This window comes from Quercus lobata, chromosome 2, assembly GCF_001633185.2.
Source record: "Quercus lobata isolate SW786 chromosome 2, ValleyOak3.0 Primary Assembly, whole genome shotgun sequence".
Classification (NCBI taxonomy): Eukaryota; Viridiplantae; Streptophyta; class Magnoliopsida; order Fagales; family Fagaceae; genus Quercus; species Quercus lobata.
The window spans coordinates 82095161-82120430 of NC_044905.1; the positions used below are offsets into that span (position 1 = coordinate 82095161).

A 25270-nucleotide genomic window follows, 5' to 3' on the forward strand; every position below is an offset into this window, starting at 1 on the left:
ACTCTTGCAATACCACCATGTGTTTATCAAAGCTCCATGGTTCCCCTACTAGGACTCTCAACATCTCATTTTTGTCCTTGAAAGTAAAGAGCACAATATGATCGTCCTCCTTCCTGAGTTTGAAGCCCTTCGTAGCTCTCCATAGGGGGGAAAAAGCTTTTGTAATTGCATCTAAGTTAAGAGCTCGTTGGGTCAAAAATTTAGCTGCCAACCCCCAATCTATTTCAGCTTGCTTTTCCGATAATCTAACGTTAGACCCTTCACACTCCGATAGGTTAAGCTTGCTCCACGTTTTTGTGAGGTCTTCCATGTGTGTTTCAACTTAGTAACTCAGGACAGAAAAAGAAAGAAAAAAACCGGGGTAGAAAAAACAACAAGGGAGGAAACAGGGGGAGAAAGGAGAAGAGAAGAAGAGAAGAGGGAAAGGATCTGTTTCCCAGTAACCCAAGAAAACAATCCCCACAAGCCTCTAAGTGAACTTGTCACTGAGAAGTACTGATAAGCTCCTTCAGAGAAGGGACACCTGTTCTACACCCACTAGAGAAGATGAGTCCATCTGACTTTAGCGAGAGAGAAACCTAAGGTTCACTCTGCCGGGTGAATTTTGTTGCAAAGAAATGATTGAAAAAAATGTTGTTAGGTAGTTAGAAAAGTAGTTGGGACTGTCTTTTTTTTGGTTAGAAACGAACTTCATTAAAAAACTAAACAAAACCATCAGATACAGAGCATGCTCTGTTTACATATAACCCAGCAGAGTCCTCATCTACAATGTTTCTAATGTCCACATGCGAACAATCAAAGGAAATAAAATCATGCTCCTGGTTAGTGCTCATTCTCGCTAGCATATCCGCACACCGGTTGGCTTGGCGATAGCAATGCCTAACTTGAATTTGACAAAATCGACGCATCAACTGTCTGCAGTCATCCAAAATGGGTGAGATAACATTATTGAGATAGTTTGGGTTGAGAAAGCAATCCACAACAACTTTAGCATCAAGTTCCACTAGAAGAAAATGAGCATTTAAGTCACTGCATAAAATAAGCCCCTCCCTAAGCCCCCATAATTCAGCTACAAAACTGGTGGATATTCCTATCCGCTTTGAAAATCCAGCAAGCCATTTGCCATTTTCATCCCTCACCACTCCACCACAACCCGCTAGACCTGGATTTTCCTTTGCAGCCCCATCCGTGTTGAGTTGGGACTGTCACTGAAAGCAAGTATAAGCATTACCCAAACAATGGATTGCGAAGCCCATTAGTGCCATTTTTGGGTTTGGCCTTTTTTGTATAATATATCTCCATGAAATATAAATAAATTGTTGAATTTCACAATATCAACGTCAAGATGGCCGAGTTGGTCTAAGGCGCCAGTTTCAGGTACTGGTCCGTAAGGGCATGGGTTCGAATCCCATTCTTGACATTAATTTTTTTTTTCTAGTCAACTTGGTAAAGAGTATATTAACTAAGCATTTTTCATAATTATTGGGTGGACGTGAACCTATGCCATTATTATTATTATTATTTTTTAAATAACTCGATGGATTTAATGAGAAAAAAAATATATTCAAAGCTTTGCCATTGAGGTATTTTAGTTCTCCTAACAATGATATTGATTTTCTTTATTTAAATAAAAAAAAAAGATTAGTTTTATATTGAAGGTTGAAACTATTCAAATAAATTTATTAAATTTTAATTTTCTAAATTGTGGTGTTAATTGGTTCTTTTTTCCTTTTTCTTTTTAACTGAATTTGAATGGCGGATTGAAATGTTTTATATTTCAAAAAAAAAAAAAAAAAAACACATTGGGTGGACGTGAACCTATGCCATTATTATTATTTTTTATTTTTTAAATAACTCGATGGATTTAATGAGAAAAAAAAATATATTCAAAGCTTTGCCATTGAGGTATTTTAGTTCTCCTAACAATGATACTGATTTTCTTTATTTAAATAAAAAAACAATAAGATTAATTTTATATTGAAGGAGGTGTTACCACGTTCCTTTATGGCCTGTTTGGGAGTTTGAAAATGGAGGGGGAGTAGAGTAAAGGGAGGGAGAGTAATCTAATTACATTGTTTGGAAGTTTTTTTAAGGAAGGAGGGGGAGGGATTTGGAGGGGTTTGGAGGGGTTTCAACTACCTCTAACCCCTCCTTTTTAATTCCCCCAAATTGGAGAGATTTGGAGGGAGACTAGAGTAGAAAAATTATTGATCAAACCAATTTCCTAATTTAACCTTTTTAAATTAACAAAATTACAAACAGATTATTCAAATAATTTTTGTTTGTTTCCCGAGAAAATATGAGAAAAAAATTTGAATCTGACTATTTACTGTTGTTACTGACTTTGCAAATAAGGCAACCCAACAAGAAAAATTCAAGCTCACGATGAAATACAAATTCCATTAGAAATTGAAACCCTAACAACAAAATCAAAACGAAAACAAAAAAAACAAAACAAAAATTTAAAAAAAAAAAAAGAGAAGCAAAACGATTAGGATTGAACCTGCAAAAAATTCAAAGCAAAACCAAAACCCACATCCAATCTGAGAGAGAGAATCAGAGTGAGAGAGAAAGGATCGGAATGAGAGAAAGAGAGAATCCACCATCGCCGCCGATCTTCAGTCCCTACTGCCGATTTTGATATCCAATCCACGCCGATCTGAGAGACCCACAACAAAAATTCAAAACAAACCAAAACCCACATATAATCTGAGAAGAGAATCGGAGTGAGTGAAAGAGAGGATCGAAATGAGAGAAAGAGAGAGAACCCACCATCGCCGCGGCTCCAAACCTCCACGCCATCGCCGCCGCTCCAAACCACCACACCATCGCTGTCGATCTCCAATCGCCGTGCTCCGACACGACGGTGGCTCGCTCCGACGGGTTCTCCTTGGGGTTCGCCAGGAAAACCTCTTTCTTCTTCTTTCGTTTTTTTGGTTAAACTCTTTCTGCTTCAACCGAACAGGTATATACAATACAGAAAATTCAATTTAATTTTTAAAAATTATTTTATAATATTTTTTAGGTAATAAAAATTATTTTATAATAGTTAATAGTAGTTTTATATATATATATATATATTTTGATGGATATTAGTGATATTTAATAGAATGAGAATGTTGATTAAATAATTATTTAATCTAATAAATTAATCATAGACTAATGTGGTAAGTCAATTTTCAAATAAGGGTAAATTTGTCTATTTAAATTATTTTTTCTCCTCCCTATCCTAATTCTTAAAACATCCAAGTAAGGAGAAGGACTAATTACTCCCTTCCCCCTTACTAATTCTAAAAACATCCAAACAAGATAGAGGGAAACCATTCTACTCTACTCTCCTCCCTACTACTCTCCTTCCCTCTACTCCACTCTACTCTCCTCCCTCTCTAAACTTCCAAACAGGCCATTAAGGAGGTGCTGCCACGTTAGGAAAAAATGTCACTTAAAATGCTGCCACGTTTACAATTAAGAAGCGAAAAATTATATTGCTTGACAACTTGACACCGTTTGATGCTCTATGAGTATATAAAAAAAAACGGTTAAAAAAAAAAAAAAAAAAAAAAAAAAGAGGCTTGCAACTAAAAAAACACGAGCGATACAGAGAAAGGGAAGGAGAGAAAAAAAAAAAAGCTTGCGATACAGGGGAGAGACAGAGTTCGTGCGGCCGGCCATCACCATCCCTTGCCAGACTTAGACCACCGGAACCGGCACCGGTAACCTAAAGGTGCATGCAGGAATTGAGATGCGGAGATAGAGAGAACTACCACCGGTAATTTTTTTTCCCCTTTCTTTCTTAGATCTAGGTATGAAATATGAATTAGTTTTGAGAATTTTGGTTGGATTGATTTTTATTTAGGTATTTGGGTTACATTTGGTTTGGATTTTAAAAGAGAAGAGAGAAATTACTGAAAGGATGCGTTGTTAATAGTGATGCATTGTTAAGGCACAGGGGAGAAAGACAGACATCTCAGGGCCGGTACTACCATCGGCCTCCAACCACAAGGAAACTTTGTTTCTTCTGCCGTATAGATTCACCATGCGATCTCGACTGCACTCTTTGTTTATGTTTCTTTATTTATTTCTGGGTTTGTAGGTGGAAAGGCCAAGCCTTTGAGGCAACCCAAAGTCTAAGAAGAATGGGTACGGTTAGGTCTTTTTTTCCCTTTATTGAAATCTCTTTCAATTTGTGTTTCAAAGTTTGTAGTTTTAATGGATTGGTACTTTGGGTTTGATTTTTTATTGACTATTTCTCATTGCGTCATGTGACTTTTTCTCATTTCTCATTGTTCCTTTTTCAGTCGTTTACTTATTTAGTTTCCAAACAATAGTGCCTGTTCATTTTGCGGATTGAACAGTTTCAGTATATATGTTTCAAACCCACATAACTTTTCATCCCTAAAGATGCTGCCTAAACTAACAACGCTTCAATCAAAGCTAAATAACTTCCCTTAAGCGTTAATACCAATTCATTGCTTCAAACACCACTGTCTCTTAAAACCCATATTTCTTCTTCTTCGTTGCACAATCTCAATAAACACTTCAAAACCACAGAAATCCCCACTCAAATCTAGGAGACTGCCTCTCATGGCATTTACAAGGTCTGGGTGGGCATTTACAATGTTTGCTTAGAGGTCGTGTTCTCCTTTTTCTGCAAGCCAACAAATGGGATATTGGAACAGATCAAGATTCAAGGACTAAGATGGTTCCGTTGGAGAGAGGCTACAGTGATTTTCTCTTAATGGGATTTCGCCAGAATCATCTGACTGTTGGGAAGACAATACGGTATGTTGGGTTTGGTTTTTGATTTTGCTATTGCTCTTGCTTTGCTTTGCTTTGCTTATATGTTTATTTCAATTAAATCTTCAAATTAGTTGATAAAGCATTGGAAGTGATGCATGTCCGATGTTGCTCATGTAAAGTATTTTATTTAATTTTATTTCTGATTGGTTACCAGGATAAATGAGTGGAAGAGATTAGAAATTTAGATCTTCATAATATGTTCTTTTAGGGGGTCTGTGATCTCTCTTTAGTTCTTAAGATATCACTTGCCCAACTACCTTTGACTATGTTCATAAATTTATATATTTTGTTTGTGTTCATATTTTTGATTGAAAGGTGAATCTTGGGTTTGTGTTTTCCTATCAAATTGAGATAGATCTCTACTTCCTTAGTATTTTTGTACTCTTCTGACAATGGCTCTCCTTCCTCTCATACAAATGGATAGTGAGTAGGCAATTTTTACATTTGAGTATAATACTATTGGATACTTACACTATTGCACATTCTAAGTCTAATAGAAATTCTAACTCTCCCATATACCAATTTTATTGTTTATTTATTTTGTTATTAAACTGTTCATCTTTCTTACAAATAAACAATATTGGATGTGATATTGATAGTTTGCTATTTTAGTAAAGCACTGATTCATGGCTTTCATATGTATGTTGCATTCTAATTATTGGATGAAATCTTAAATAATTGTTGATGCATTTGCATCACTTGGATTGAAGGTTCAGAAAAGGTACATTTTCAAGGTATGACTTCTTTAGGTATATATTTTAAATTTTTGAGAAGATAATCATATTGACAGATTAATAAGGATATATTAGTAAGTGCATCTTTCCATAGAGAATGTATATTGAAAGTTTCAAGGAGGCTGAAAATAATGATATATGAATCATTACAATTCCATTAGTCAAATTGTGTTTACAAATCATTACATTTCAGGTGTTTAAGAAAATTATGATCTATGTTCAATTGAGATGAAGATTACAAATAAATTGAGCAGCCCATTTTAAAAAGATGGCCAACACATATTTGCTTTTGATAATAATCTCTCCCCCTTTGCAGGTTTAATTTTTTTGTTTGTTGAGAAACCTCCCCCTTTGCAGTTGGTTGGCCAATCATTAATTCTATTAATGATTGGATTTAGAATGTCAGGTTAGTTGGGTGATAACATGGTTTTAAGTTGCAGAAGTATCTAACAATGATTTATCATATATATTTTGAATTTGAGGTAATGTAACTACTACAAATGCTTAGTCACATAAAAATATTAATAGAGAAAGACAAAAGGATATGTAGTATGTTATTCAGCTGAAGATATGGCTGATAGGGCTGATAGCAAGGCAAGTTATTCTTTTTGGAAAATTTTTAAATGAGCCAAAAGCAACTTCTAAATTGAGTTCTATTTGTAATATTGCACTTTATGTATATACTAATGTTTCTCCTGTAATTATGTGACTCATATGGATTTGTTGTGCTAGGGAAATCATGGTCCAATCCCAATACTTTTTTGCAGTGCATTTGCATCAAGTAGAATTCATGTATGTAATTTCAGCCAATCTGATGTAGATATGGGAATAAGGAAAAAGTATACCACTAATGCTTGGGAAGCCTAAGTATACCACTGATAATATAGCAGTCCTATAGGTAAGTGCTCTGCTTATAATCCTTTTGGAGATTACTTTATGGGGATATTTAGATTTTCTTAAGAATTTTGATTCATGGGAACTGTTTTTGTTAAGGTGGTGATGTCATTGTTACAAAAAGAGGAAAATGAAGTTTATAAGAGGCCTAAATCTGGGATAAAGAAAGGGTATTTCTTTCCCCATTGTTAGGAAGTTTGAATATGCAAAATATTGATAACCTAATAAATTTTTGTTAGTTATGTTGTCACTTTTGTTCGTGTCATCAACCTAAAAGGTATAAAGGTACTGTGATTGATAAATTAAAGTGCTTCTTAAGAACTTTTTATACATTTATTTTTATCCTACTTAGTTTCTGAAAATATTTTTTTCATCTATTCTTTGTTTGCCAATATCTGTTTCTTTCTAATGGTCAAGGTTTCAGTGAGTTATTTGTTAAAGTTATATATTGTGTTGAATTCTTTTTTATTTTATTTATCATTTGCATCTCTTTTTAAAAAGAAAAGTTTTGCACGTCACTTTTTAAAAAAGATAGCATCCTAAGGCCGTGGAAGGTAATTAGAAGAAGCCAATAGATATATATATATATATATATATATATATATATATTTTGGCAGTGTATGCCTAAGTTTTTGTTGGCTTGGTTCCTTATTTCTTTGCCATAGTCAAACATTCTATTTATTTGTTTTTGCTTTTTATATTTTTTGTTGGCTTGATGAGTGCAGGGGAAAGTTTCCAAATTCTTATTAAACTTGCAAGATTATGAATACCCACACACCATTTTGATATACAATTCTTTCTCTCTCTCTCTGAATTCAGTTATGCCAGATTATTTTTGTCCAAGATCAGTATTATGCGGAAGCAGCATGTTGATTCGTGTAAGTTTCAAATAATTTTAGTCACTGATTGCTATGTAAGTTTTGTAGTTTTGGGTTGCAGAATTCGTAATTTTGAAAATTGAATACAATTGCAATTCACCCTATTTGTTTTGGTTATTTGTTGTATTATAAGAACATAATACGTTCACTATGGTGATTTGAAAGCTTTTCCTTGCTTTCAAGAGGTGCTAAATCAAATAAATATAAGACACATTGGTGAGAATCTATGATTCCATTTAGTTTTGGTGAGAATCTGTATCTTCCTAAGAAACAGTGTAACATTTGCACAATACCTCTCTTTGTATCTTCCTAAGAAACAGCGTCCATTCGATTTACGCCATCTTTGTTTGTTTGTTTCTCTACTTTGTTTTTTGAAGAGATTTTTCTTCCCTTTGTTTGTTTATCTTAATGATACATTTTTCTGTGATTATTGTTTCTCCATAAGATTTTTTAATGTTCCAAACCATAAACTCAGATTGAATGTAGGTCTGCCAATAATGTAGTTATGTTTCCCAATTCGCCTTGAACTAATGTAAATGACTGCCGTTTTTGTTATCTTTGGTCCCAAAGTGGTTGATTTGAAAGTGTATAAGCTGGATGAAGGGTGGGGTCGATGGGAGTTGGAAAAAAAACTTGGGTGATTGAACTTTTGTTTTGGGTAATGATTTTTGTTTACTGATTTCGGCTGAAGAGTTTACTGGGTATAAAAGGAATTGCATTTTCTTCAATGATCAAAATGGAACTCATGTTTTCTTTCTAATATCCATCCATCCTGGCTTCTCTCAAATTTGCTTTAGACCTATGTAAGATAGTACACTTACAAAGTTTCTTATTGAGTTAAAATAAAGGAAGACATTATGAAATTGAGAAGTTGATTTTTAACAGCATAATGTGCTTGCGATTTACTTTTTTTGTTATACAGATCAAAAAGAGTGGTGGATTGGGTTCCAATAACTTTCTTTTTGGGGACCTGAATTTGAAGCAAAGAAATAGAAAGAGAATGTGTAATACAGAATTCAATTTAATTTTCAATTTCTGTTTTCCATCCTACCTGTTCTGCTGTTTTTGAAGAGTGATTGAAATTGTAGAACTTTGAAATCTGAAAGTGTAATGTTTTTTATACAAAGTTGATCATCTCTTAGATTTTAGTTAATATTCCACTCTATCTGCATAATTACTAGGGTTAGATACCTTAAACTTTTATATTAATGGTAGATAATTGTAGATAGTGTATGCAGCAGCCAATGTGGCTGATCGCAGATACTTATTTTTATTGAGAAAGTGATTTATATATAGATACTTTATTAGTCATTATGAAAATGAAATAATGACTAAAAATTTGCTAAAAATTCTGCTACACCAATAAAATATGGACATCTAATCATGGTTAAAGACCATTTTAAAATCTGTCTGTCAATGATCATATGGAATTTTCAACTTAGTGCTATTTTCCCAATGTTTTTAACATGTGAAAGCAATTAGTTGGATGGTGTGGAATAGTAAATGTGGGTATTGTTAGAGAGAATATGATATTTTGTGTGTTGAATGAATGGTCCAAACTCCATATTTTGGGCAAAATTTCAGGTTGAAGAAGGGACATAAACTATTAATTAGTAGTGCTTCATAAGTAATAGTTATCTTTAAAGTTTGCAAAATGAACCAATTTGATTGCTATGCCAATCTAGACACTAATGTGTCATGAATTTGGCATATTAGCAACAAAATTCTGGAATTTATGATTAATTCTCTTAGCAACCAAACATTGCAACCTTTTTCTTTTTTTATATTTATATTTTTAAATTATTGAAGGAATATCTTTTGAGGACCTTTCCCAACAAACAGATTGAAAACCAATTGCTTTATGGACATTTGCAAGATTTCGATAGTTTGAGACTTATTAATTTATTAATCCTTGATAAGGAGGGTATAAAAAAACCTTGAACCAATTAGTTAGAACTTATGAGATTTCAATTAACATTTTCTCTAGATCATGTGTTGATGCTAAGTTATGTCTGTCTTTTAGAAGAACACCTACACATTAACATCATTATCTCAACAACTAACCATCCACCCCCTTTCCTATTTTAAGCTGATTGTTTTCTAATTCATAAAATGATCCTGCACATTGCGCAGGTTAAATACTAGTATATATAATAGCAGTAGCCTTTAAAGAGATGCTGCCACGTTAGGAAAAAAGACCACTTAAAATGCTGACACGTTCACAATTTATTCTTTAAAAACCCGCACGGTGCACCGTTTTGGGAGAGTCTTATAAAAGCCTAACCTGCTTATTAAAAAAAAAAAAAAAAAACATAAAAACCCAAAACAGACATACTCTGTAGAAAGGAAAGGGGAACCAAGAAAGAGAACGGTAGAGAAAGAACTTCGGTCTGTTTGGAGATAGAAAAATCTGAGAAGAAAGTCAAGCTTTGCCACCATCAGACCACTATGCCCTCCACCGGTATGGTCTCTATTTTTTTTTGGTAACGTAGGTCAGCGTACTCCCTTCCTCTTCAAATAATGTTTTCGTAGTTTGAAAGATTGAAACTCCTCACCATTGCTTTTCCTATTCGAATTAGAATCTTAAATCTTCAATATTTCTATGTTTTTGAATTCAAAACCGGCAATTCCCCTTACTTAATTTTCTAGGGTTCTTCTTTTACCCCTTTTTTAAAAAAAATTATATATTCTCTTTCTTTGGATGCTTTGGTTTCAAATTATCCCTCTATATTTTTTTTTGGTGGTAACATTAGGGATTTTGCCCTTGATTTACTCTGGTTAAAAGTCAAAATTCACCTTGGATTATTTATTTAAAATCTGAATGTATTAGGCGAACAACTTAATATGCAATTTGTTTGATAAAATTACTGATCGGTCTTTTGTTTTACTCTAGAATTCTTAATCCACGTTGCCAATTAAATTGTGAAAGGTTGTTTCGTACGCATCTCAAAACTCTAATTTTTTTTTTTTGGGTTGAATGGATTTTGATTTGATTCGTTTTTGGGTTTTCTATCAAAATGTTTGTTTCCTCAATTTTAGATATTAAGAGGGCGTTTGGGCTAGACGTTTTCTTGCTGATGCGCGTTTGCGTTTTCCGCGTGGGACCCACGCTACAGTAACACAGCAAACACCTCCCTTTTTTTTTTTTTTTCTCGCGTTTCAAGAGTGATCAGTTACTGTGCAGCCGTATGTGTGGACTTTTCCAATGTGAACAGTGCATTTGTGCACTGTTCACGGACCCACAAATTCCACTTTTCACAATTTTTTTATTAAAAATGAGTCCCACGGTACTATTCACATATTTAAAAAATATTTCGCTACAGTGTTTTCAGTTTCAGCAAAAATAAGCTGAATCCAAACGGACCCTAAGATTACAGATATCACTAAATCATTGAGATTAAATAAGTGTAAGATTGAAATCATTGGGTATTTCCATTTCTAACATTTATTTTCCTTCTTCAATCTTATTTTAGGCTTTTCCTGCCGGAACAACACGCACTAGATAGAGTCCGTAAGGCATACAGAGATAAGCGTATACCGTAACCGGTAAAGTTTTTTTTTTTTTTTTTTTTTTTTTCTCCAACTTTGGGGATTGAATATGATTTAGGTTTGAATTTCTTGGTTGGATTGATTTATATTTAGGTATTTGGGCTACATTAGGTTCTGATTTGTATAAGATTAAAGAATAACCTTGCAAGTATTCTCTGTGCTGTCGCCCTTTTTAAGCTCTCTCTCTCTCTCTCTCTCTCTCTCTCTCTCTCTCTCTCTCTCTCTCTCTCTCTCTCTCTCTCTCTATATATATATATATATATATATATATTTGAGAGAGAGAGGGAGGCAAAGATGGAGGAGTACGAGGAGCTTGACATGGTTAACATAGAAAACACCAACAACGCCAATGGAGCAGTAATGCGTTTTCCTTTTCTTTTATTCGATTCATTCATACCCCTTAACATCAAGCTTTTTGTTGTTTTAACTAATGCAATCTGATCAAAATTACCCAATTAAACAAAAAGACAGTATTTTGGGACACCCATTCCAAACCAAATTGGCGTATGTTTTCATAAAAATGATTTCAGAGAATAAAAATGGTTTATCTGTCTTATTTCACTAATGTTGGTATTGGCGTATTGGTACTGAGACAGTATTTTAGATTGGTCTATTATTGTTGTTAACCATCAAAATTTTGCTCATGTGGTTGTTTAGGTTTGTTGGTAGTAATAGTTGTAATACATGCAATTTTTTTTTTGTTCACATGACACCAGCCTCCATGAAACCAAGTGTTGTTGTTTCTCTTACACATACATGCATTTTTTTTTTGTTATTCTAGAAGTCATAATACATGGAGATTGATAAGGAAGAAGATAAGTAAGGAATGTGATGCTATGTTATTGATTTAATCAAGGCAAGATGTATTTGTTGGCCTTCTTTTCTCAATGTCATTTTTTGTGGGATGTAAAAACATGACTGGCTAGGTTGCTTATGCCTCTAGACAATTAAAGAATTTTGAACAAAAATTACCCAACTCATGATTTGGAATTGGCTGCTGTAATTTTTGCTTTGGATCTGAAGGTAAAGTATTGAGTGTTAATAATAGGCCTTTGGTAACAAAATTGTACACTTTCAGTTTACTTTTGGCTAATTGTGAAAATAAAAAATGGTTAAAGCAGGAGGGAGTGGATGTGGATGACACAAAGAAACGGTTGAAGGAAATGGGGGAAGAAGCGGCTGCACTGCGTGAGATGCAAGCCAAGGTCGAATCCCATATGGTTCTGCAAGGTTTTTTCTTCTTTTGTTTTTTTGGGTTTAATTTCACAATGTCAGAGATTATGATTTTTTTTTCCATCGATTTAATTTTTATTGAAATTGATTAAAAATATAGAAAATGTTAAAGATTGAAGTAGTATTATTATATGGTTTGGAGCATATGCCTCAGATTGGTGTAATGGTTTCAATTTGAATATGGCTGGAAAGAATTTTAGGAAATAATCATGGGTTCTGAGGGTGATAGTCTTTTGGAGTCCCAAAATCCCTATAAAAAATTTAAGGACTATCAATTTTAATTATCTGAGATAATTCTTTATCCAAAATAATATATATATATATATATATATATATATTTATATATATAGGACAACACCTTTAAGAGGTGTGCTTTGGTGAGTGCCTTTCGCCCAAGCGATATGTTTTTGCAATCACATCTACTAAACCTAGCAAAAGTGGCTTATGCATTGGGTATGAATTTTATGTTTGATACTCTTAGCCTAAGTTTAGTGTATTTGGCCATAAAGTTAGGGGATTTTTTTTTTTTTTTTGGGTGTTAAATAAAAAAAAAAAAAAAATTTGGATGACTCACATTATGAGGATAAGCTAAGAGACTTGGCACCTCATTTTAGAGAAAAAAATGGACCACTGTTTTAATGGTAAGTTACGCATCCCTCCACCTATAAGGCTATAACTTATAAGGGAAGAAAATGTCAATTGAGATTGAGGCATTGAGCTCATTGGCGTAAATGGATGGCTGTATCACTTTATATCAATGATGATGATGATTACATTCACACATATCTTGCATTCCATTCTTGAAAATTAATTGAGAATCTGTTTGGTAGTAAGAAAAAAATAAATAAAACAATTGTTTAAGGAATTGCAACCAGTTCTGAAGGCTCTTTTTATTTTAGATTACATTTGTTAGCTTACTTTGCTAATCTATGAATTGTGGATTACTTCTGATATTTAAATACCATAAAATTTCAGCAAGTTGAGGTGACAAGTAGAGAATCTGATATGCAATCATATGAGAAAATTCAGTAATTCAAGGCTTTATGCGGTACTTAACTCAATTGAGATGATTTCTTTTCAATTTGAGAATGATGAAAGTTTATGATTTACCTAAATTATAGTGTAATATACCAAGTTATTTTAGACATTTTTCTTAATCCTCTCATACTTTTAAGGTCTATTTTGGAAGAGAATGATGGGTGGCAAAAGCTTATAAATTGAGAGCTCACACATTGAAGAAGCCACAATATCAGGTTATATGTCTTTAGAAAACGTTGATCCTTGGTCTTACTATAGTTTGATAGTACTACAATTTGATGGTGGGCATGATATTCTGTGTTTATTTCAGACTTTTGGTTGTGCTATAAAGTAATATGTTCTCCTTTAGTGCTTCTTCTAGGTACTATTTATCTATTTCATTATGTTATTTACCTCATTCGATGCCTTTTATGTTGTAACATATCATAAAAAATATTCCAAAGTTATTACTTGAATACCAAAAGAAAATTACAATTGTATGGTTTTTAGTAATTTTTTTTAGCAAGTCAATGTCATTAAGTTTTGTGATAGGTTATTTGCAAGATTAGCAAACTTACAATACTATTATGTAATTCACAACTTAATCACAAAAGGTATCCATTCATGATTAGAGAATAACTACCAGAGGCACAATTGCAATTTGATTCTGCACACCAACTTGGAGTCTCATTGAGTGTCTCATTTAGAACCTACTGTTTATCATTATATAAGCATTACCAAAAATGTATACACGCACACACTCTCAAAGAGATGTCATCATTGTCAAAAACATCAGAACAATTCTCCTTGCATCCTCTCAAAATAAAAGCAATACTTATTTAAGTTCTGAAGAATAAATCTATTGAAATGGTGTTAATGGTTACCCTGGATGGATTTTTTGGGAAAATTTCATTGATAATTGAAAAGTTGTTTCTAATGTATATATGTATAATACAATTGGTTAGGTAGATTAGGTAATAATCATTATGAGTTATCTAAAAATGACCATAATGATCATTATTGCTTAGAAGTTAATCAATATCTAATATACATTTTAGTTGATTTAGGAATCATCAAGATCAATTATTGCTTAAATTCTATGAATTTTTTATGCTTTTAGATAGTGCTGTTTGTATGGATGCTTGACTTTTATACCAATCTTCAATGCCTACATTATAATGATTCTTAGTTATTTAAGTTGAGTACCTCTATTTATCCTAGCCAAGGACTGATGATTTATTATCTATGGAGAGCAACATATTGGTATTTTATTCAAAAATTGGCATGCATGATTTACATTAATTAAAAACAAGTGTTAGATTTAACAGATGACTTGGTCAATTAGGAATAATAACACCAAAGCTCTAGATGGAGTAAGAGTTGCTACTCACACTAGGTGAATACCGATTATAATTCAAATTATTCTTATGTTTGTGTGTTACATTGCTATCTCAACATTTTATAGCAGTAACATGCTTATAGCAGAGTTATTTTTGGGTTTGATTTACTTAAATGATATGTAACTATAAATCTCTCTTAGAAAAAGAAGGATTTCAAATGGGGTGTTATGCATGTGGCTGAATGAGCAAGGATACAAGGAGGAAAGCATTTTTAGACAAACAGCTCAAACTCAACAACAAAACTCAACAACAAAAATAAGATGGAATCCAGAATCTCGCCTTTTGTTTAGAGTACTTAAGATATATATATATTTTTCTTTAACATTCATTCTTATTTCATGAAGTCCTTATGTCTCTCATTCTCTTTAGTGAATGATGTAAATGTGATGTACTTTTGTTAAGATTGAATGCTGGTATTTTCTTTTGGAATGTTTGGAATTATTATGTTGGACATTGAGGTGATTTTGATTGAATTCTCCCAATATCGTTTAAGTATTTTTCAGATTCCACTTGCTTCTTCCCAACAATCCTATTTCTCCTTCTTCTTCTTTTTTCCTTTTGAGTAGAACCAAGGTTGTTTGTATATTTGACGTTTTGACCCTCTATATGTTAAATATCTCATAAATCTACTATATGTCATAAATCTACTATATGTTATTTCTAGAAAACCAAGCAATCTAATTTTATAAAGTGAATATATCCAATCTCATTAAATTAGATCACTACATAATCAATATTTAATTATTTTAAAGTTTAAACACTAATTTTTTTTAATCTTAATCAATATATTAATAATATTATAATAATTGATAACTATACAAAAAATGAAAAAAAAAAAAAAGGAACAACAAAAAACAAAAATTAAATGTGATTTAAGGTTTTGTTTGTTTTAATGAGTAGATGGTTATGTGTTGTATTTTGAAAATAGGTTAATGACAAATGCTTTTGAAAAACAATTAAAATGAGAAATGAAAGACATTGCTCTAACTTCTTCACTATAGCCTCAATAAATTGTAAATGGTTTTTCTTAACAATATTTCTAATGTAGTGAATATTTATTCAATTTTTGATGTTATGATTTCAGAGTTGTTACATTGATCTATGATCTATGTGATCAAGAGCCTCATTAGTGAGGATGTTTCTTTCTGCCCTTTTGGTCATATTTTTGCCTCAGCTAAAGCCATCACAGATTCCATCAATCACAACCTAGCTAAACATGTTAGAAATGTTAGAGGTTTCTTGGTGTGAAAGGAGAATGTTCCTTCACACCTTCAATCTGCACTTTCAACTGATTACGCCTAATTTTTCTTTAATGAAATTTCATGATATTCTTTCTAAAAAAAAATTCTTAATAATATCTATCATAAATATTTGCACATAAGATTTAAAATAGTTTATTATGTATCGAGTTATTATTAAAATTTACTTGATGTAAATTTTTAATACTTAGTTTAATGCTCAAAATGATGGTAATCCAAAAAAAGCATAATCAATTGATTACAAGAGGATAAACAAATGGATATGCAACATTACCCAAATGAATTTTAATGTATTTTATTATATTTTTATGTGAAGTTGATTGAATTTTGACCATGTAAAATGTTCCTAGGCATTGTGCAGATTAAAAGCTAGTTTCAATAAATTCGGAGTAATAGATATAAAATTAACCAAAATCTGATTTTAGCAAATAATATTCAATAAATTATTTTAAATTAAGATGATATAATATAATAACTATCTTTTCTTTTCTTTTCTTTTCTTTTGAAAAGGAATATATAATAACAGTCAAATTGGCAAAAACTTTTTAACTTTTAGTTTTTTATATTTTATACCAGTTTCATTCATTTTATTTATTTTTTATTTTTTATTTAACAAAGTTAGCTTTTAATTTTTATCACACATTTTTAAATATAAAAAATACAAAAAACTATATCTTAGGTATAATACAATGCAACTACAGGACATCCAAACAGGCGCTACAAATTTCACTGTGAAAAAGAACATGCACCCCAATCAACCAGAAATGATAATCACAAAGCACATAGCATCCTAGAAGTCGGTATACCACACGGTGCATGTAAACTAGGGTAAAATTAAAAAGAATCACCAACCAACTAATGGCAAGCTAATGGCATTTAGATCAGCAAAAGAATTGGCCATTTGGGAGACCAAATGTAATTCTGGCAGCAGATGACAACAGCCGATTGACTTTAAAAAAATTAAACATACAAAATCAAACAGAAATGAATATCAAATCCAGTAATATTACTAAAAAAATCAAATTCCAAGGCAATGCCATCGATGCAAATAATATCATAAAAGAACCAGATAAATAATTTGTCATCAGAGTAAACAAATAAGTAGTCAGGTAGCAAACAAACAAAAATTAAAAACCATTCAAATATCGTTTAACATTTCATCAACGCCAACCTAATTCAAAATTTCTCTAGACTCTCAAAAGCATATTTCATAACTCAAGTAACTATTGCTTTATCCACTCATTTTTAACTCTTTGAGGCTATCTTTTCCTTCGCCTTTTGAATCTTCAAAACCTTTTTCACAATCTTTTGCTCTTCAACCAAGAAGGCTCGGATTATCCTACACACAAAAAACCAAAAGCAAAAACAAAAAATATATTAACTCAGAACATGCTCTATTGACTTTTAAAAAAAAAAAAATAGAACAAAATCATTAGGTGCTGCACCTCCAGAATAGAACACAATCATTACCTCTCCCTAACAGCACCTCCAGACAGCACACCACCATATGCCCGATTCACAGTCCTTCGGTTTCTAGGCAATCTAGACCTTTTGTATTCAGCAGGTCTCAAGTGAGGAATCTGCAGAGAGACCAACATTGAATTAGATTTGACTGACCTCTTATCATATTCATGATGATCATAAAATCTTTTAAGTAAAGCAAACAGGAAACTATGTTAATTGTGAAAATCAAGATACCTCTCTCTCTCTTACACACACACATGCATGTCAACACAAATGCACAATAAATGCTTTTTGAACACTCCCGTTATGAATCCCCCAGAGTCAAAACCAACTTCAGGCCACAACATATATAGCTCTTCTTATAGATTGTATGGTCTTAATATTTGTAGTAGAATGTGATAGTTTGAGATAAATGCAGCATCTCTATTTTCACGGGGCAAGGAATATAATAAGAAAGAATAACTTAGCAACAAATGAGCATGTTTTCGCATTTTTCATTTAAATTTACCTACAAGTTACATAATTATGTAATAAATTGCTAATTAGAGAAAATAAAATCAGTAATGGTTCACGCATAAGTAAGCTTGTTCAGAGTCAAGCTCAATTCCCAGCAGCAGCATCACTTTCATGGTTTGGGGGTTTGGGGGGATCCTGCCCAGAAATAATTACTCTCCATTCTAAAAGACATGAGAAGGTAAGATGCTAAGGGTGGAGGAAATGATTTTCATTTTTTACCTAATAGTAATTCTTATGCATGCTACTTGCAATTTTGTAGATTTTGTTCTAGCTGGCTACATAGTATTGTAATATTGATTTTGTACTTTTACATTGCCTTTTACCAAATGTCTTGGAACTCACATCTAACATTTATTTGAACTTCATTTTTGATCAATCAGTGTCTGCATGGTGTTATGGTGGTTAATATGTAGTGTTGTGCACTGAATTTATTTTGTAACCGTAATGTCTGTGGTATTTGGCTCACTTTTGAGGGACAAGAATGTAAGGATCAACAGTTGCATTGCATTTTTTGAATTGGACAAGCTAAAATGAGCTGAGCGTATTGATGCCTCACATAGGAACCACATAAACTTATTATCACCAAAATGGACTCATGCCTATCTTACATCAACTACTATACCCCTAAATAGCACATTACCACAAATTAGGTTCCCATAATCAGACAAAACAAACAAGGAACCATGACAATAACAATAACAACAACAACAACAACAACAGTGCACTCGTATATTATCATATCCACCACTACACAAGTTACAGATCCACAAATAGCAAAATTACTATCACAAATTATAACTACAAATCCCAGACACATTTTCAGATTTAGCAAAAGACCCAATACTCCAAAACACAAATATGTAGATACTACATACCCCTTGGATTCTCTTGCCAGTGACAGGGCACTTGGGTCCACTTGCCCTCTTCTTAGTGGTCTGATACACCAACTTCCCACCTTAAAAATCCACACAAAAACAAAAACATTAACACAAACCCATATCAAAAAATCAAACCCAAACCTCAAAAACCCACAAACCCATATCCAAAAAACCAAACTAAAACACCATTTTCCAAAAAAAAAAAAACAAAAACCCAATATCAAAAATTTAAGATTTTTAAGCAAAGTTCAGTGGTTTTTTTACCAGGGGTCTTGACGACCCGGTGCTGGTTGGACTTGGTGGCGTAGCTGTGGCGCTTACGATAGGTGAGCCGCTGCACCATTTTCAGGTACTCTCCGTTTGAGGCTGTCTCAGATGGGTGTGTGTTTTTGTGTGAGAGTGAAAAACAAAAGGGGTATAAATGATTGAAGAAAGTGCATAAATAGGGTTTTGGGTCTAAGAAGCCCTAGATCTGACGGTTCTGGTGAGATTGGGATTATTATAATAACGGTTTGGATTAAGTTAAAAGTCATGGGGCTGGACAAAGGTTTATGGTATGTGATATGGGCCGGACTATTTTCTTCTAATTTTTAGTATGGGCTTGGATGAGAGGGTGCAATGCAAATTTATGTGGGCTAAATTTCTTGTGAATAATGCCCTATTATTGAAACAAGCCTAATAATTGTCATCCAAATAATTAAAAAAAAAAAAAAAAAAATTCCCCAAATTCATTAGGTGCGTTTGCCGTTTGGCCCAAACCGTTAACCTTTTTCTTTTTGTTTTTTTTTTTCTTGAGAATTTTTTTTTAAATTAAAAAAATTAGTTTTTATTTGTTCGTAACACATTTAACATAGCTACTAAAAAATATATTTTTTGATAATTACTATGCAAATAAGCTATCAAAATTTATGGTTCCCAAACGGACTCGTATACATCAAAAAAATCTATTGGACTTTGTGGAGCCTAATTGTGTTTGATCCGGATGACGACCCGATCCGAAATGAGATTGACATAGTTTTTGAGAGAGAGAGAAACTGTATTGCCACACTTTATATTCTTCCCCTGATAATAGTAAAATCCCTACAATTCTGTGGACGTAAGCAAATTGCCGAACCATGTAAATACTGTATTGTATTTGTGATTTTTTTTTTTTTTTGGCGTGTGTTTTTTCTATTTTGTTTCTCATAGGTTTGGGAATTTCGTGTTAATTCCCTACAAAATCTTGTCTAATGAATATACAAAAGTCACATCTTTATAGAGTATAAGGGAGGTGATTGGCAAAGTAATCTTTAAGTCTAACTTTTTTTGGTTGACAAATACGCAGTGATTTAAATTTTTAATATTGGGTTATGTAATTGAAGACTTGAAGTGTCTTGGGATACTCATCTGTTAGGGAGCTTTAATATATATATATATATGTGTGTGTGTGTGTGTGTGTGTGTAAGGACCTGTTTTGTGTTCCTAGCCCAACACGTGGATGGACTTAGGCCCAAAAAACCCAAAAACAATGAATTTGTAAAGAAAGGGTTAGAAAAATGGGCTTTAGTTAACCAAACAACGAGTTAGATAGGTTTGATGATAGATGAATGAAAATACACAAGTGTAAACTGAAGAAAAAGACGCACTTGGCGAAATCTGAGGACATTGGTTCTTATATAAAGTTCTATGGTAATGTTACAAATTTGATTGTAGATTGCTATAGTGTTTCTTTCTTGGATTTTCCGATCCTCCTATCTTACCCCCTCCTTCTCATTTTATACTGTCTTCATCTTTCATTTTCACCTTCCACGTACATTCTAGACGGTTGGTTTGGATACTTGTCCCACCAGCACTCCCCATAAGTCCTCATGTAGCAGCTGTAAGGCTGAAATCCACTGTTCAGGCATCACCTCTATATTAATGCGACCAGAGAGTTAGCTGCAGTGCATTTAATGCGGAGGCATCAGTTTTCTTCTAAGATATTTTGGGACTCCTCCTTATTTGATGTCTTTACAATGCTTGTCTACTCCAACTAAATTTCCCAGATCGTCACCCTTACTGATAAACCATCTCTTAGGACCTCGGCTTTGTCTAGCCGGGGACTCCTTCATCCTCGGCACACTCTCTTGAGCTATTATGACCAAATCCCACCTTTTATTCATCAACACAGTCTCCTCTGACGAAGACTTCTCCTCCTCGGGCAGATCCTTGTTCTCGGCTTGGGCCACAGGCCCAATATACGAGTAGATAATGAACTTTTGAGCCCAAGGGCCCTACAATATATATATATATATATATATATATATATAAGGACAAGGTTTAGCTATAACCTTACTCAATATCTTTTTACTAGAGATAAATTTTAACAAATTTACCATTAAATTACATTTTCTTCTTATTTCCTCTATACTTGCAAAATTTCTAGAAAATTAAAAATCAATAACTATGTCATCAATAAATTTTTTAAATTGCAAGTTTTTATAGTTTAAAATTATGCATAAAATATAAATTTATAGATCATATAGTAAATAATATCCGACTAACACAAAATTTGAAATGTGTACTAAGAGCATAAAAATTATACAATTCAATGGTTAAATTTTCAAAATATGTAGTATTGTTTATTTTATTGAGTAAGATTGTAGCCTTAACCTACAACAAATTTTATAGCTAAACTTTGTCCTATATAAGAGTTAATTAAGTGGATTTTAGGTTTAGATTTTGATGGTGTACTAGAAAATTAACCAACTCCAAGTTCGTCCATAATAGTCGTCCAGGGCAAGAATGGAAAAAGCCGGCCTATATGGAATACTCGTCCATGACAAGGTCGTCTGTCCATAAAATGTGCGGAAGACCTCTATACATCCCAACTCTGCACAAGTCTTGGGCGACCCCCGCATTCCTACCGAGCACAAGAACCAAGGTTCATTACTACAAACCATTCCCAATAGCGGTTATGGAAAACAAGACCGAGTGATGTAACTTCCATAGTGGTTATGGAAGTTACCATCGAGTTTTCTGAGCTCCTTAATTTTAGGGGAAGTTATCAGATAAATAACCGTTTCCCTAAACCTATATAAACACTTATCTCCAACAATCAAAGGTATGTTTTGACTTCCTAAAAAGACAACCCCTAGAAGTTTGGAATTCTATATTTTCGGAAGAGAGGAACTAACTTCATCATAGGAGGATTTGTGGCCAGTCAACCCTGGTCTCCTCTGATCTTTGTTTTCTTTTTTTTCAAGCCCTCCAAATCATCAAAGTCCGCACCATCCAACTTACTAATTTTCTAAGAAATATCAGATTTATGTTTTTTTTTTTTTTTTTATGTGTAAGTATAGACATGAAGTATAAATTTTGCCACTTCTCTTTAATTGTAGCCCCCAATAAATTTTCAAACACTAATTAATGCAATTAATAGAAGAGACTATTTAAGACGAGAATAATGATTTTTTTTAAAAGGAGAAGGGTGGCAGATTGAACCGGCAACACAAAGTCTGAAGGATGGGTAGTTAGAGCTTAGTCCATTGGTAATAATAAGATGTGAATAGTTAGGCCATACTTACACTTAGCCCATAGCCTATGAAATCTAAAGTTTAAGCCCAAACCTGGCTGGCTTTCAAAAAAAAAAAAGCCCAAACCTGGCAAAACTAAAACTTGGGCTTTACGTTGTTAAGCTCAAAGGTAAGCCCAACATTATATTTGCTGAAAGTAGAATTCCGTATTCACTAACTAAAACATGTTACAAAACCTAAAAAAAAAAGTTACAAAATAGATGAGGAGGGGGAGGGGATATGTCATATGTATCAGTCTACCAAGGGTTATACCCCTTAAGTCTTATACAAAATTCTGCAAATCAAAATTTGAACTGTAATTGAATTTTACTAGTTTTTCTGGTTGAAAACTTACCCTCTTGGCCAAAAGTTTGGCACATTGGTTAGCCTTACGTAACACGTGTCAAGATACCGTATCACCCTCCTCCATGGTCAGCTTAGCAGTTCCCTACTATGCAAAACCAAAGGAGCCAACACAGGAGGAAAACAAATGTGAGACTTAGAAGTTATAAAATTTAGTGTTGTTATAGAATCAATATCAAATATTACATCACTGTAACCCATCTGCCAAGTCATGTATAATCTTTGTCTTACTGCCTATAACTCTAATTGCTTGCTTATGGATGTTCCAATGTTTAAGGAAAACCCCTTGGTCCAATAGCTATTAGTGTCACGAAGAATTCCAATTGCACCTACTTCCCAGAGGTCTAGAGAGCTCCATCAAATCCAAATGACTTTGGTTACTAGGAACTGGTTAAGTAGAAGAATTTATTGGCTAATAGACATTTTGAAAAGTGGTTTGGTGTATGTATTGGTTGATTATTTCAAAAAATAAAATCACTTTGAGCTACTGATTTAATCTAAGAATTCAACGGAGGGTCCGGATTAGGTTCAGTGTCCACTGTCCAATGACACTAGACTTGTTTGGATTGTAATACATGTCTATTTTTGGACACGTGTCATCATCCGACTGGGTCTAATGCACTGGAAGCACTGAACCCAAACCTACCCCTTCAATGGAAGGGAAGGGTATATCAATCATTGATGATTTCAATGTTTTGATTCGCCCACAGGCCCCACACTTGTTGACCCAATAACACTCTCTAAGAACCTAGGATTTTTTTTTTTTTTTTTTTTTTTTTTTTTTTTGAGAGTTTCAACTTATGACGTCCGCTCCTGATGATAGCTTTTTATCATCAGACCAAGACACCAATCAATTTTTGATGTAGACAGGGATTGAACCTTAAATCTTTTATTCAACCATCAGAGACTTTATCGGTTGAGTTAACTGAAACCCACATTAAGATATGGTTTCTATGTGATCGTAACGGGGGCATTTATGAGTTATTTTAATTTTATTTAGGGCTCATGACTTTCATATTCAATCCCACTTTTCAACGGGAGATTAGGGAAAGAATTAAGATGATGGTACCTTGAAGATTGGGCCACAAATAAGAGAGTCCTGAGTTTGATGGAATAGTGGTAGAGTGGTGGTTTAATAATAAGCTCATTCTTAAGGTTCGTTTGAATACAGTTTATTTTGTTGAAAATTGAAAATACTGTAGCAAAATAATTTTTAAATGTGTGAATAGTACCGTGTGACTCATTTTTAATATTTTTCTAAATAAAGTAGTTATGAGTCCTGTAAACAATGCATGAGTAGTGCGTGACCAGTGCATGAACAGTGTACTTTGTCTCCTAAAAACTGAAACGCGTGCATAAAAAAAACAAAAAAAAAAAAGTGAATAACGCAAAACACCATACGCTAGACGCAAGAAAATAATTCCTATCCAAACGTATACTTAATTGGTAATTAGATGGTTAAAGATTGAGATGACAATTATTTTATATCTAAAAAATATTGGCTTCCTCCAATTGAATTTCCTCTCTAAAAAGCGGTCCTAGACTCCTAGGACTGCTTGTCTAAGAGGAGAGGACCACAAGAAAGCCAATTGTTAATCCAAACGTTTATACGGTCAAAGCCTCCCATAAATTTTTTGGGTTGGTCCAGAGTCTCCATGCTAGGTTGGTAAGTAGAGCCAAATTATTTTGTTTGGATTTATGAATGAAAAGGCCCCCATAAATTTTTAGCATGGTGACTACGTCTCGAGGACTCTGTCCACAAGAATGCTCAATTAAGTTTATCAAGGGTTTGGCAGATTTTTGTTTGTTTGTATCTTTAGTATGCCTATTGTTGTTTTGGTGAGGAGAGTTTTGGATTTATTTGGGCTAACAACTTTTTTTGAGGGTGAATTTGGGCTAACACTTGGCCTAAGTATTTACAAAAATACTGAATTAGGTATGAGATTTTGACAATCTCTGTTTTGGCCTTACAAAAGAGGGTGATATACTGATATTATCGACAAATAAGAGGTTTAACATGAGCAAGGCAGTGCAATGTTCTCTAGTGGCTTGATCAAGTACCATAGATAATTTAATCAAGCATGATAAAACAAGTATGGTGAGAGTGGATCTCCTTATCTTATGCCTTATAAAAAGGAAAATTATGGAAGAAAAGTACCAATCCACATCATGGAAAAAGTCACACTAGATAGCATATCCATGATAAAATTGACAATGTCCTTTGGAAAATGGTATTTCTCTCAAGTGTTTCAAATAAATCTCCATTCAAGCCTATCATATACCTTATTTAAATCTAACTTCACCACTACAAATTGAATACAACTTTTTTTCCGAAGCATAGTTTCAATTAGATCTTGAACACATTAATGGAGTGGAACCAGTTATCACTAGCCACAGGTAGATGTGAAATATTTGTAGGGCTACATCCATTGACATATTTTTAGTCTTCAAATCTTCCTTACTCTAAAATTTAGGGAGTGAAAATGTAATAATTGAAAAGTATGTATGACAAAAATTTTGTATGGCCAAACCCCAACAGGTAAATAATCTATCCATAAATGACAAGATTTTTTAATTTGAACGGAACTCTAGCGCTTTCATTTTACTTTAAATCTTAAGGGGTCAAAGGTAAAAATTGAAAGTTTATACTAAATTGTGATAGGTCAAACCACATAGGGTGAATTTTAGTTTTCCCTAAAAGCTAGGTTCTACAAACTATAATTTCATCAGTAAGTCAAAAAAAATAAAAATA

At 33.1% G+C, this 25270-nt stretch overlaps 1 protein-coding gene, 2 long non-coding RNA genes and 1 other non-coding gene across 24 annotated transcripts; 3 read left to right on the top strand and 1 right to left on the bottom strand.

Moving 5' to 3' along the window:
- Positions 1 to 1339: 1339 nt before the first annotated feature.
- On the top strand, positions 1340 to 1420 carry TRNAL-CAG. The gene has a single exon. It is a non-coding gene; the product is annotated as a tRNA-Leu (tRNA).
- Positions 1421 to 3563: 2143 nt separating this feature from the next.
- Positions 3564 to 8461, top strand: LOC115976866. Of its 21 annotated transcripts, XR_004088427.1 has the most exons (6): positions 3564 to 3769; positions 4094 to 4782; positions 5851 to 6432; positions 6528 to 6598; positions 7248 to 7306; positions 8229 to 8461. It is a non-coding gene; the product is annotated as an uncharacterized LOC115976866 (long non-coding RNA). The 21 variants fall into 21 exon arrangements; XR_004088425.1 differs by having other exon boundaries at positions 4094 to 4786; positions 5874 to 5940; positions 6267 to 7306; XR_004088429.1 differs by having other exon boundaries at positions 4094 to 4786; positions 5874 to 5940; positions 6302 to 7306.
- Positions 8462 to 11979: 3518 nt separating this feature from the next.
- On the top strand, positions 11980 to 14978 carry LOC115976868. The gene is made up of 4 exons (XR_004088438.1): positions 11980 to 12085; positions 13064 to 13136; positions 13264 to 13341; positions 14646 to 14978. It is a non-coding gene; the product is annotated as an uncharacterized LOC115976868 (long non-coding RNA).
- Positions 14979 to 16816: 1838 nt separating this feature from the next.
- On the bottom strand, positions 16817 to 19034 carry LOC115976869 (60S ribosomal protein L34). Its single transcript, XM_031098382.1, has 4 exons — positions 18887 to 19034; positions 18620 to 18699; positions 17235 to 17344; positions 16817 to 17103 (listed from the first exon to the last, which is right to left on the bottom strand). The coding sequence occupies exons 1-4, from the start codon at positions 18963 to 18965 to the stop codon at positions 17010 to 17012; spliced, it is 363 nt and encodes a 120-aa protein (XP_030954242.1). The 5' UTR covers positions 18966 to 19034; the 3' UTR covers positions 16817 to 17009.
- Positions 19035 to 25270: the final 6236 nt, after the last annotated feature.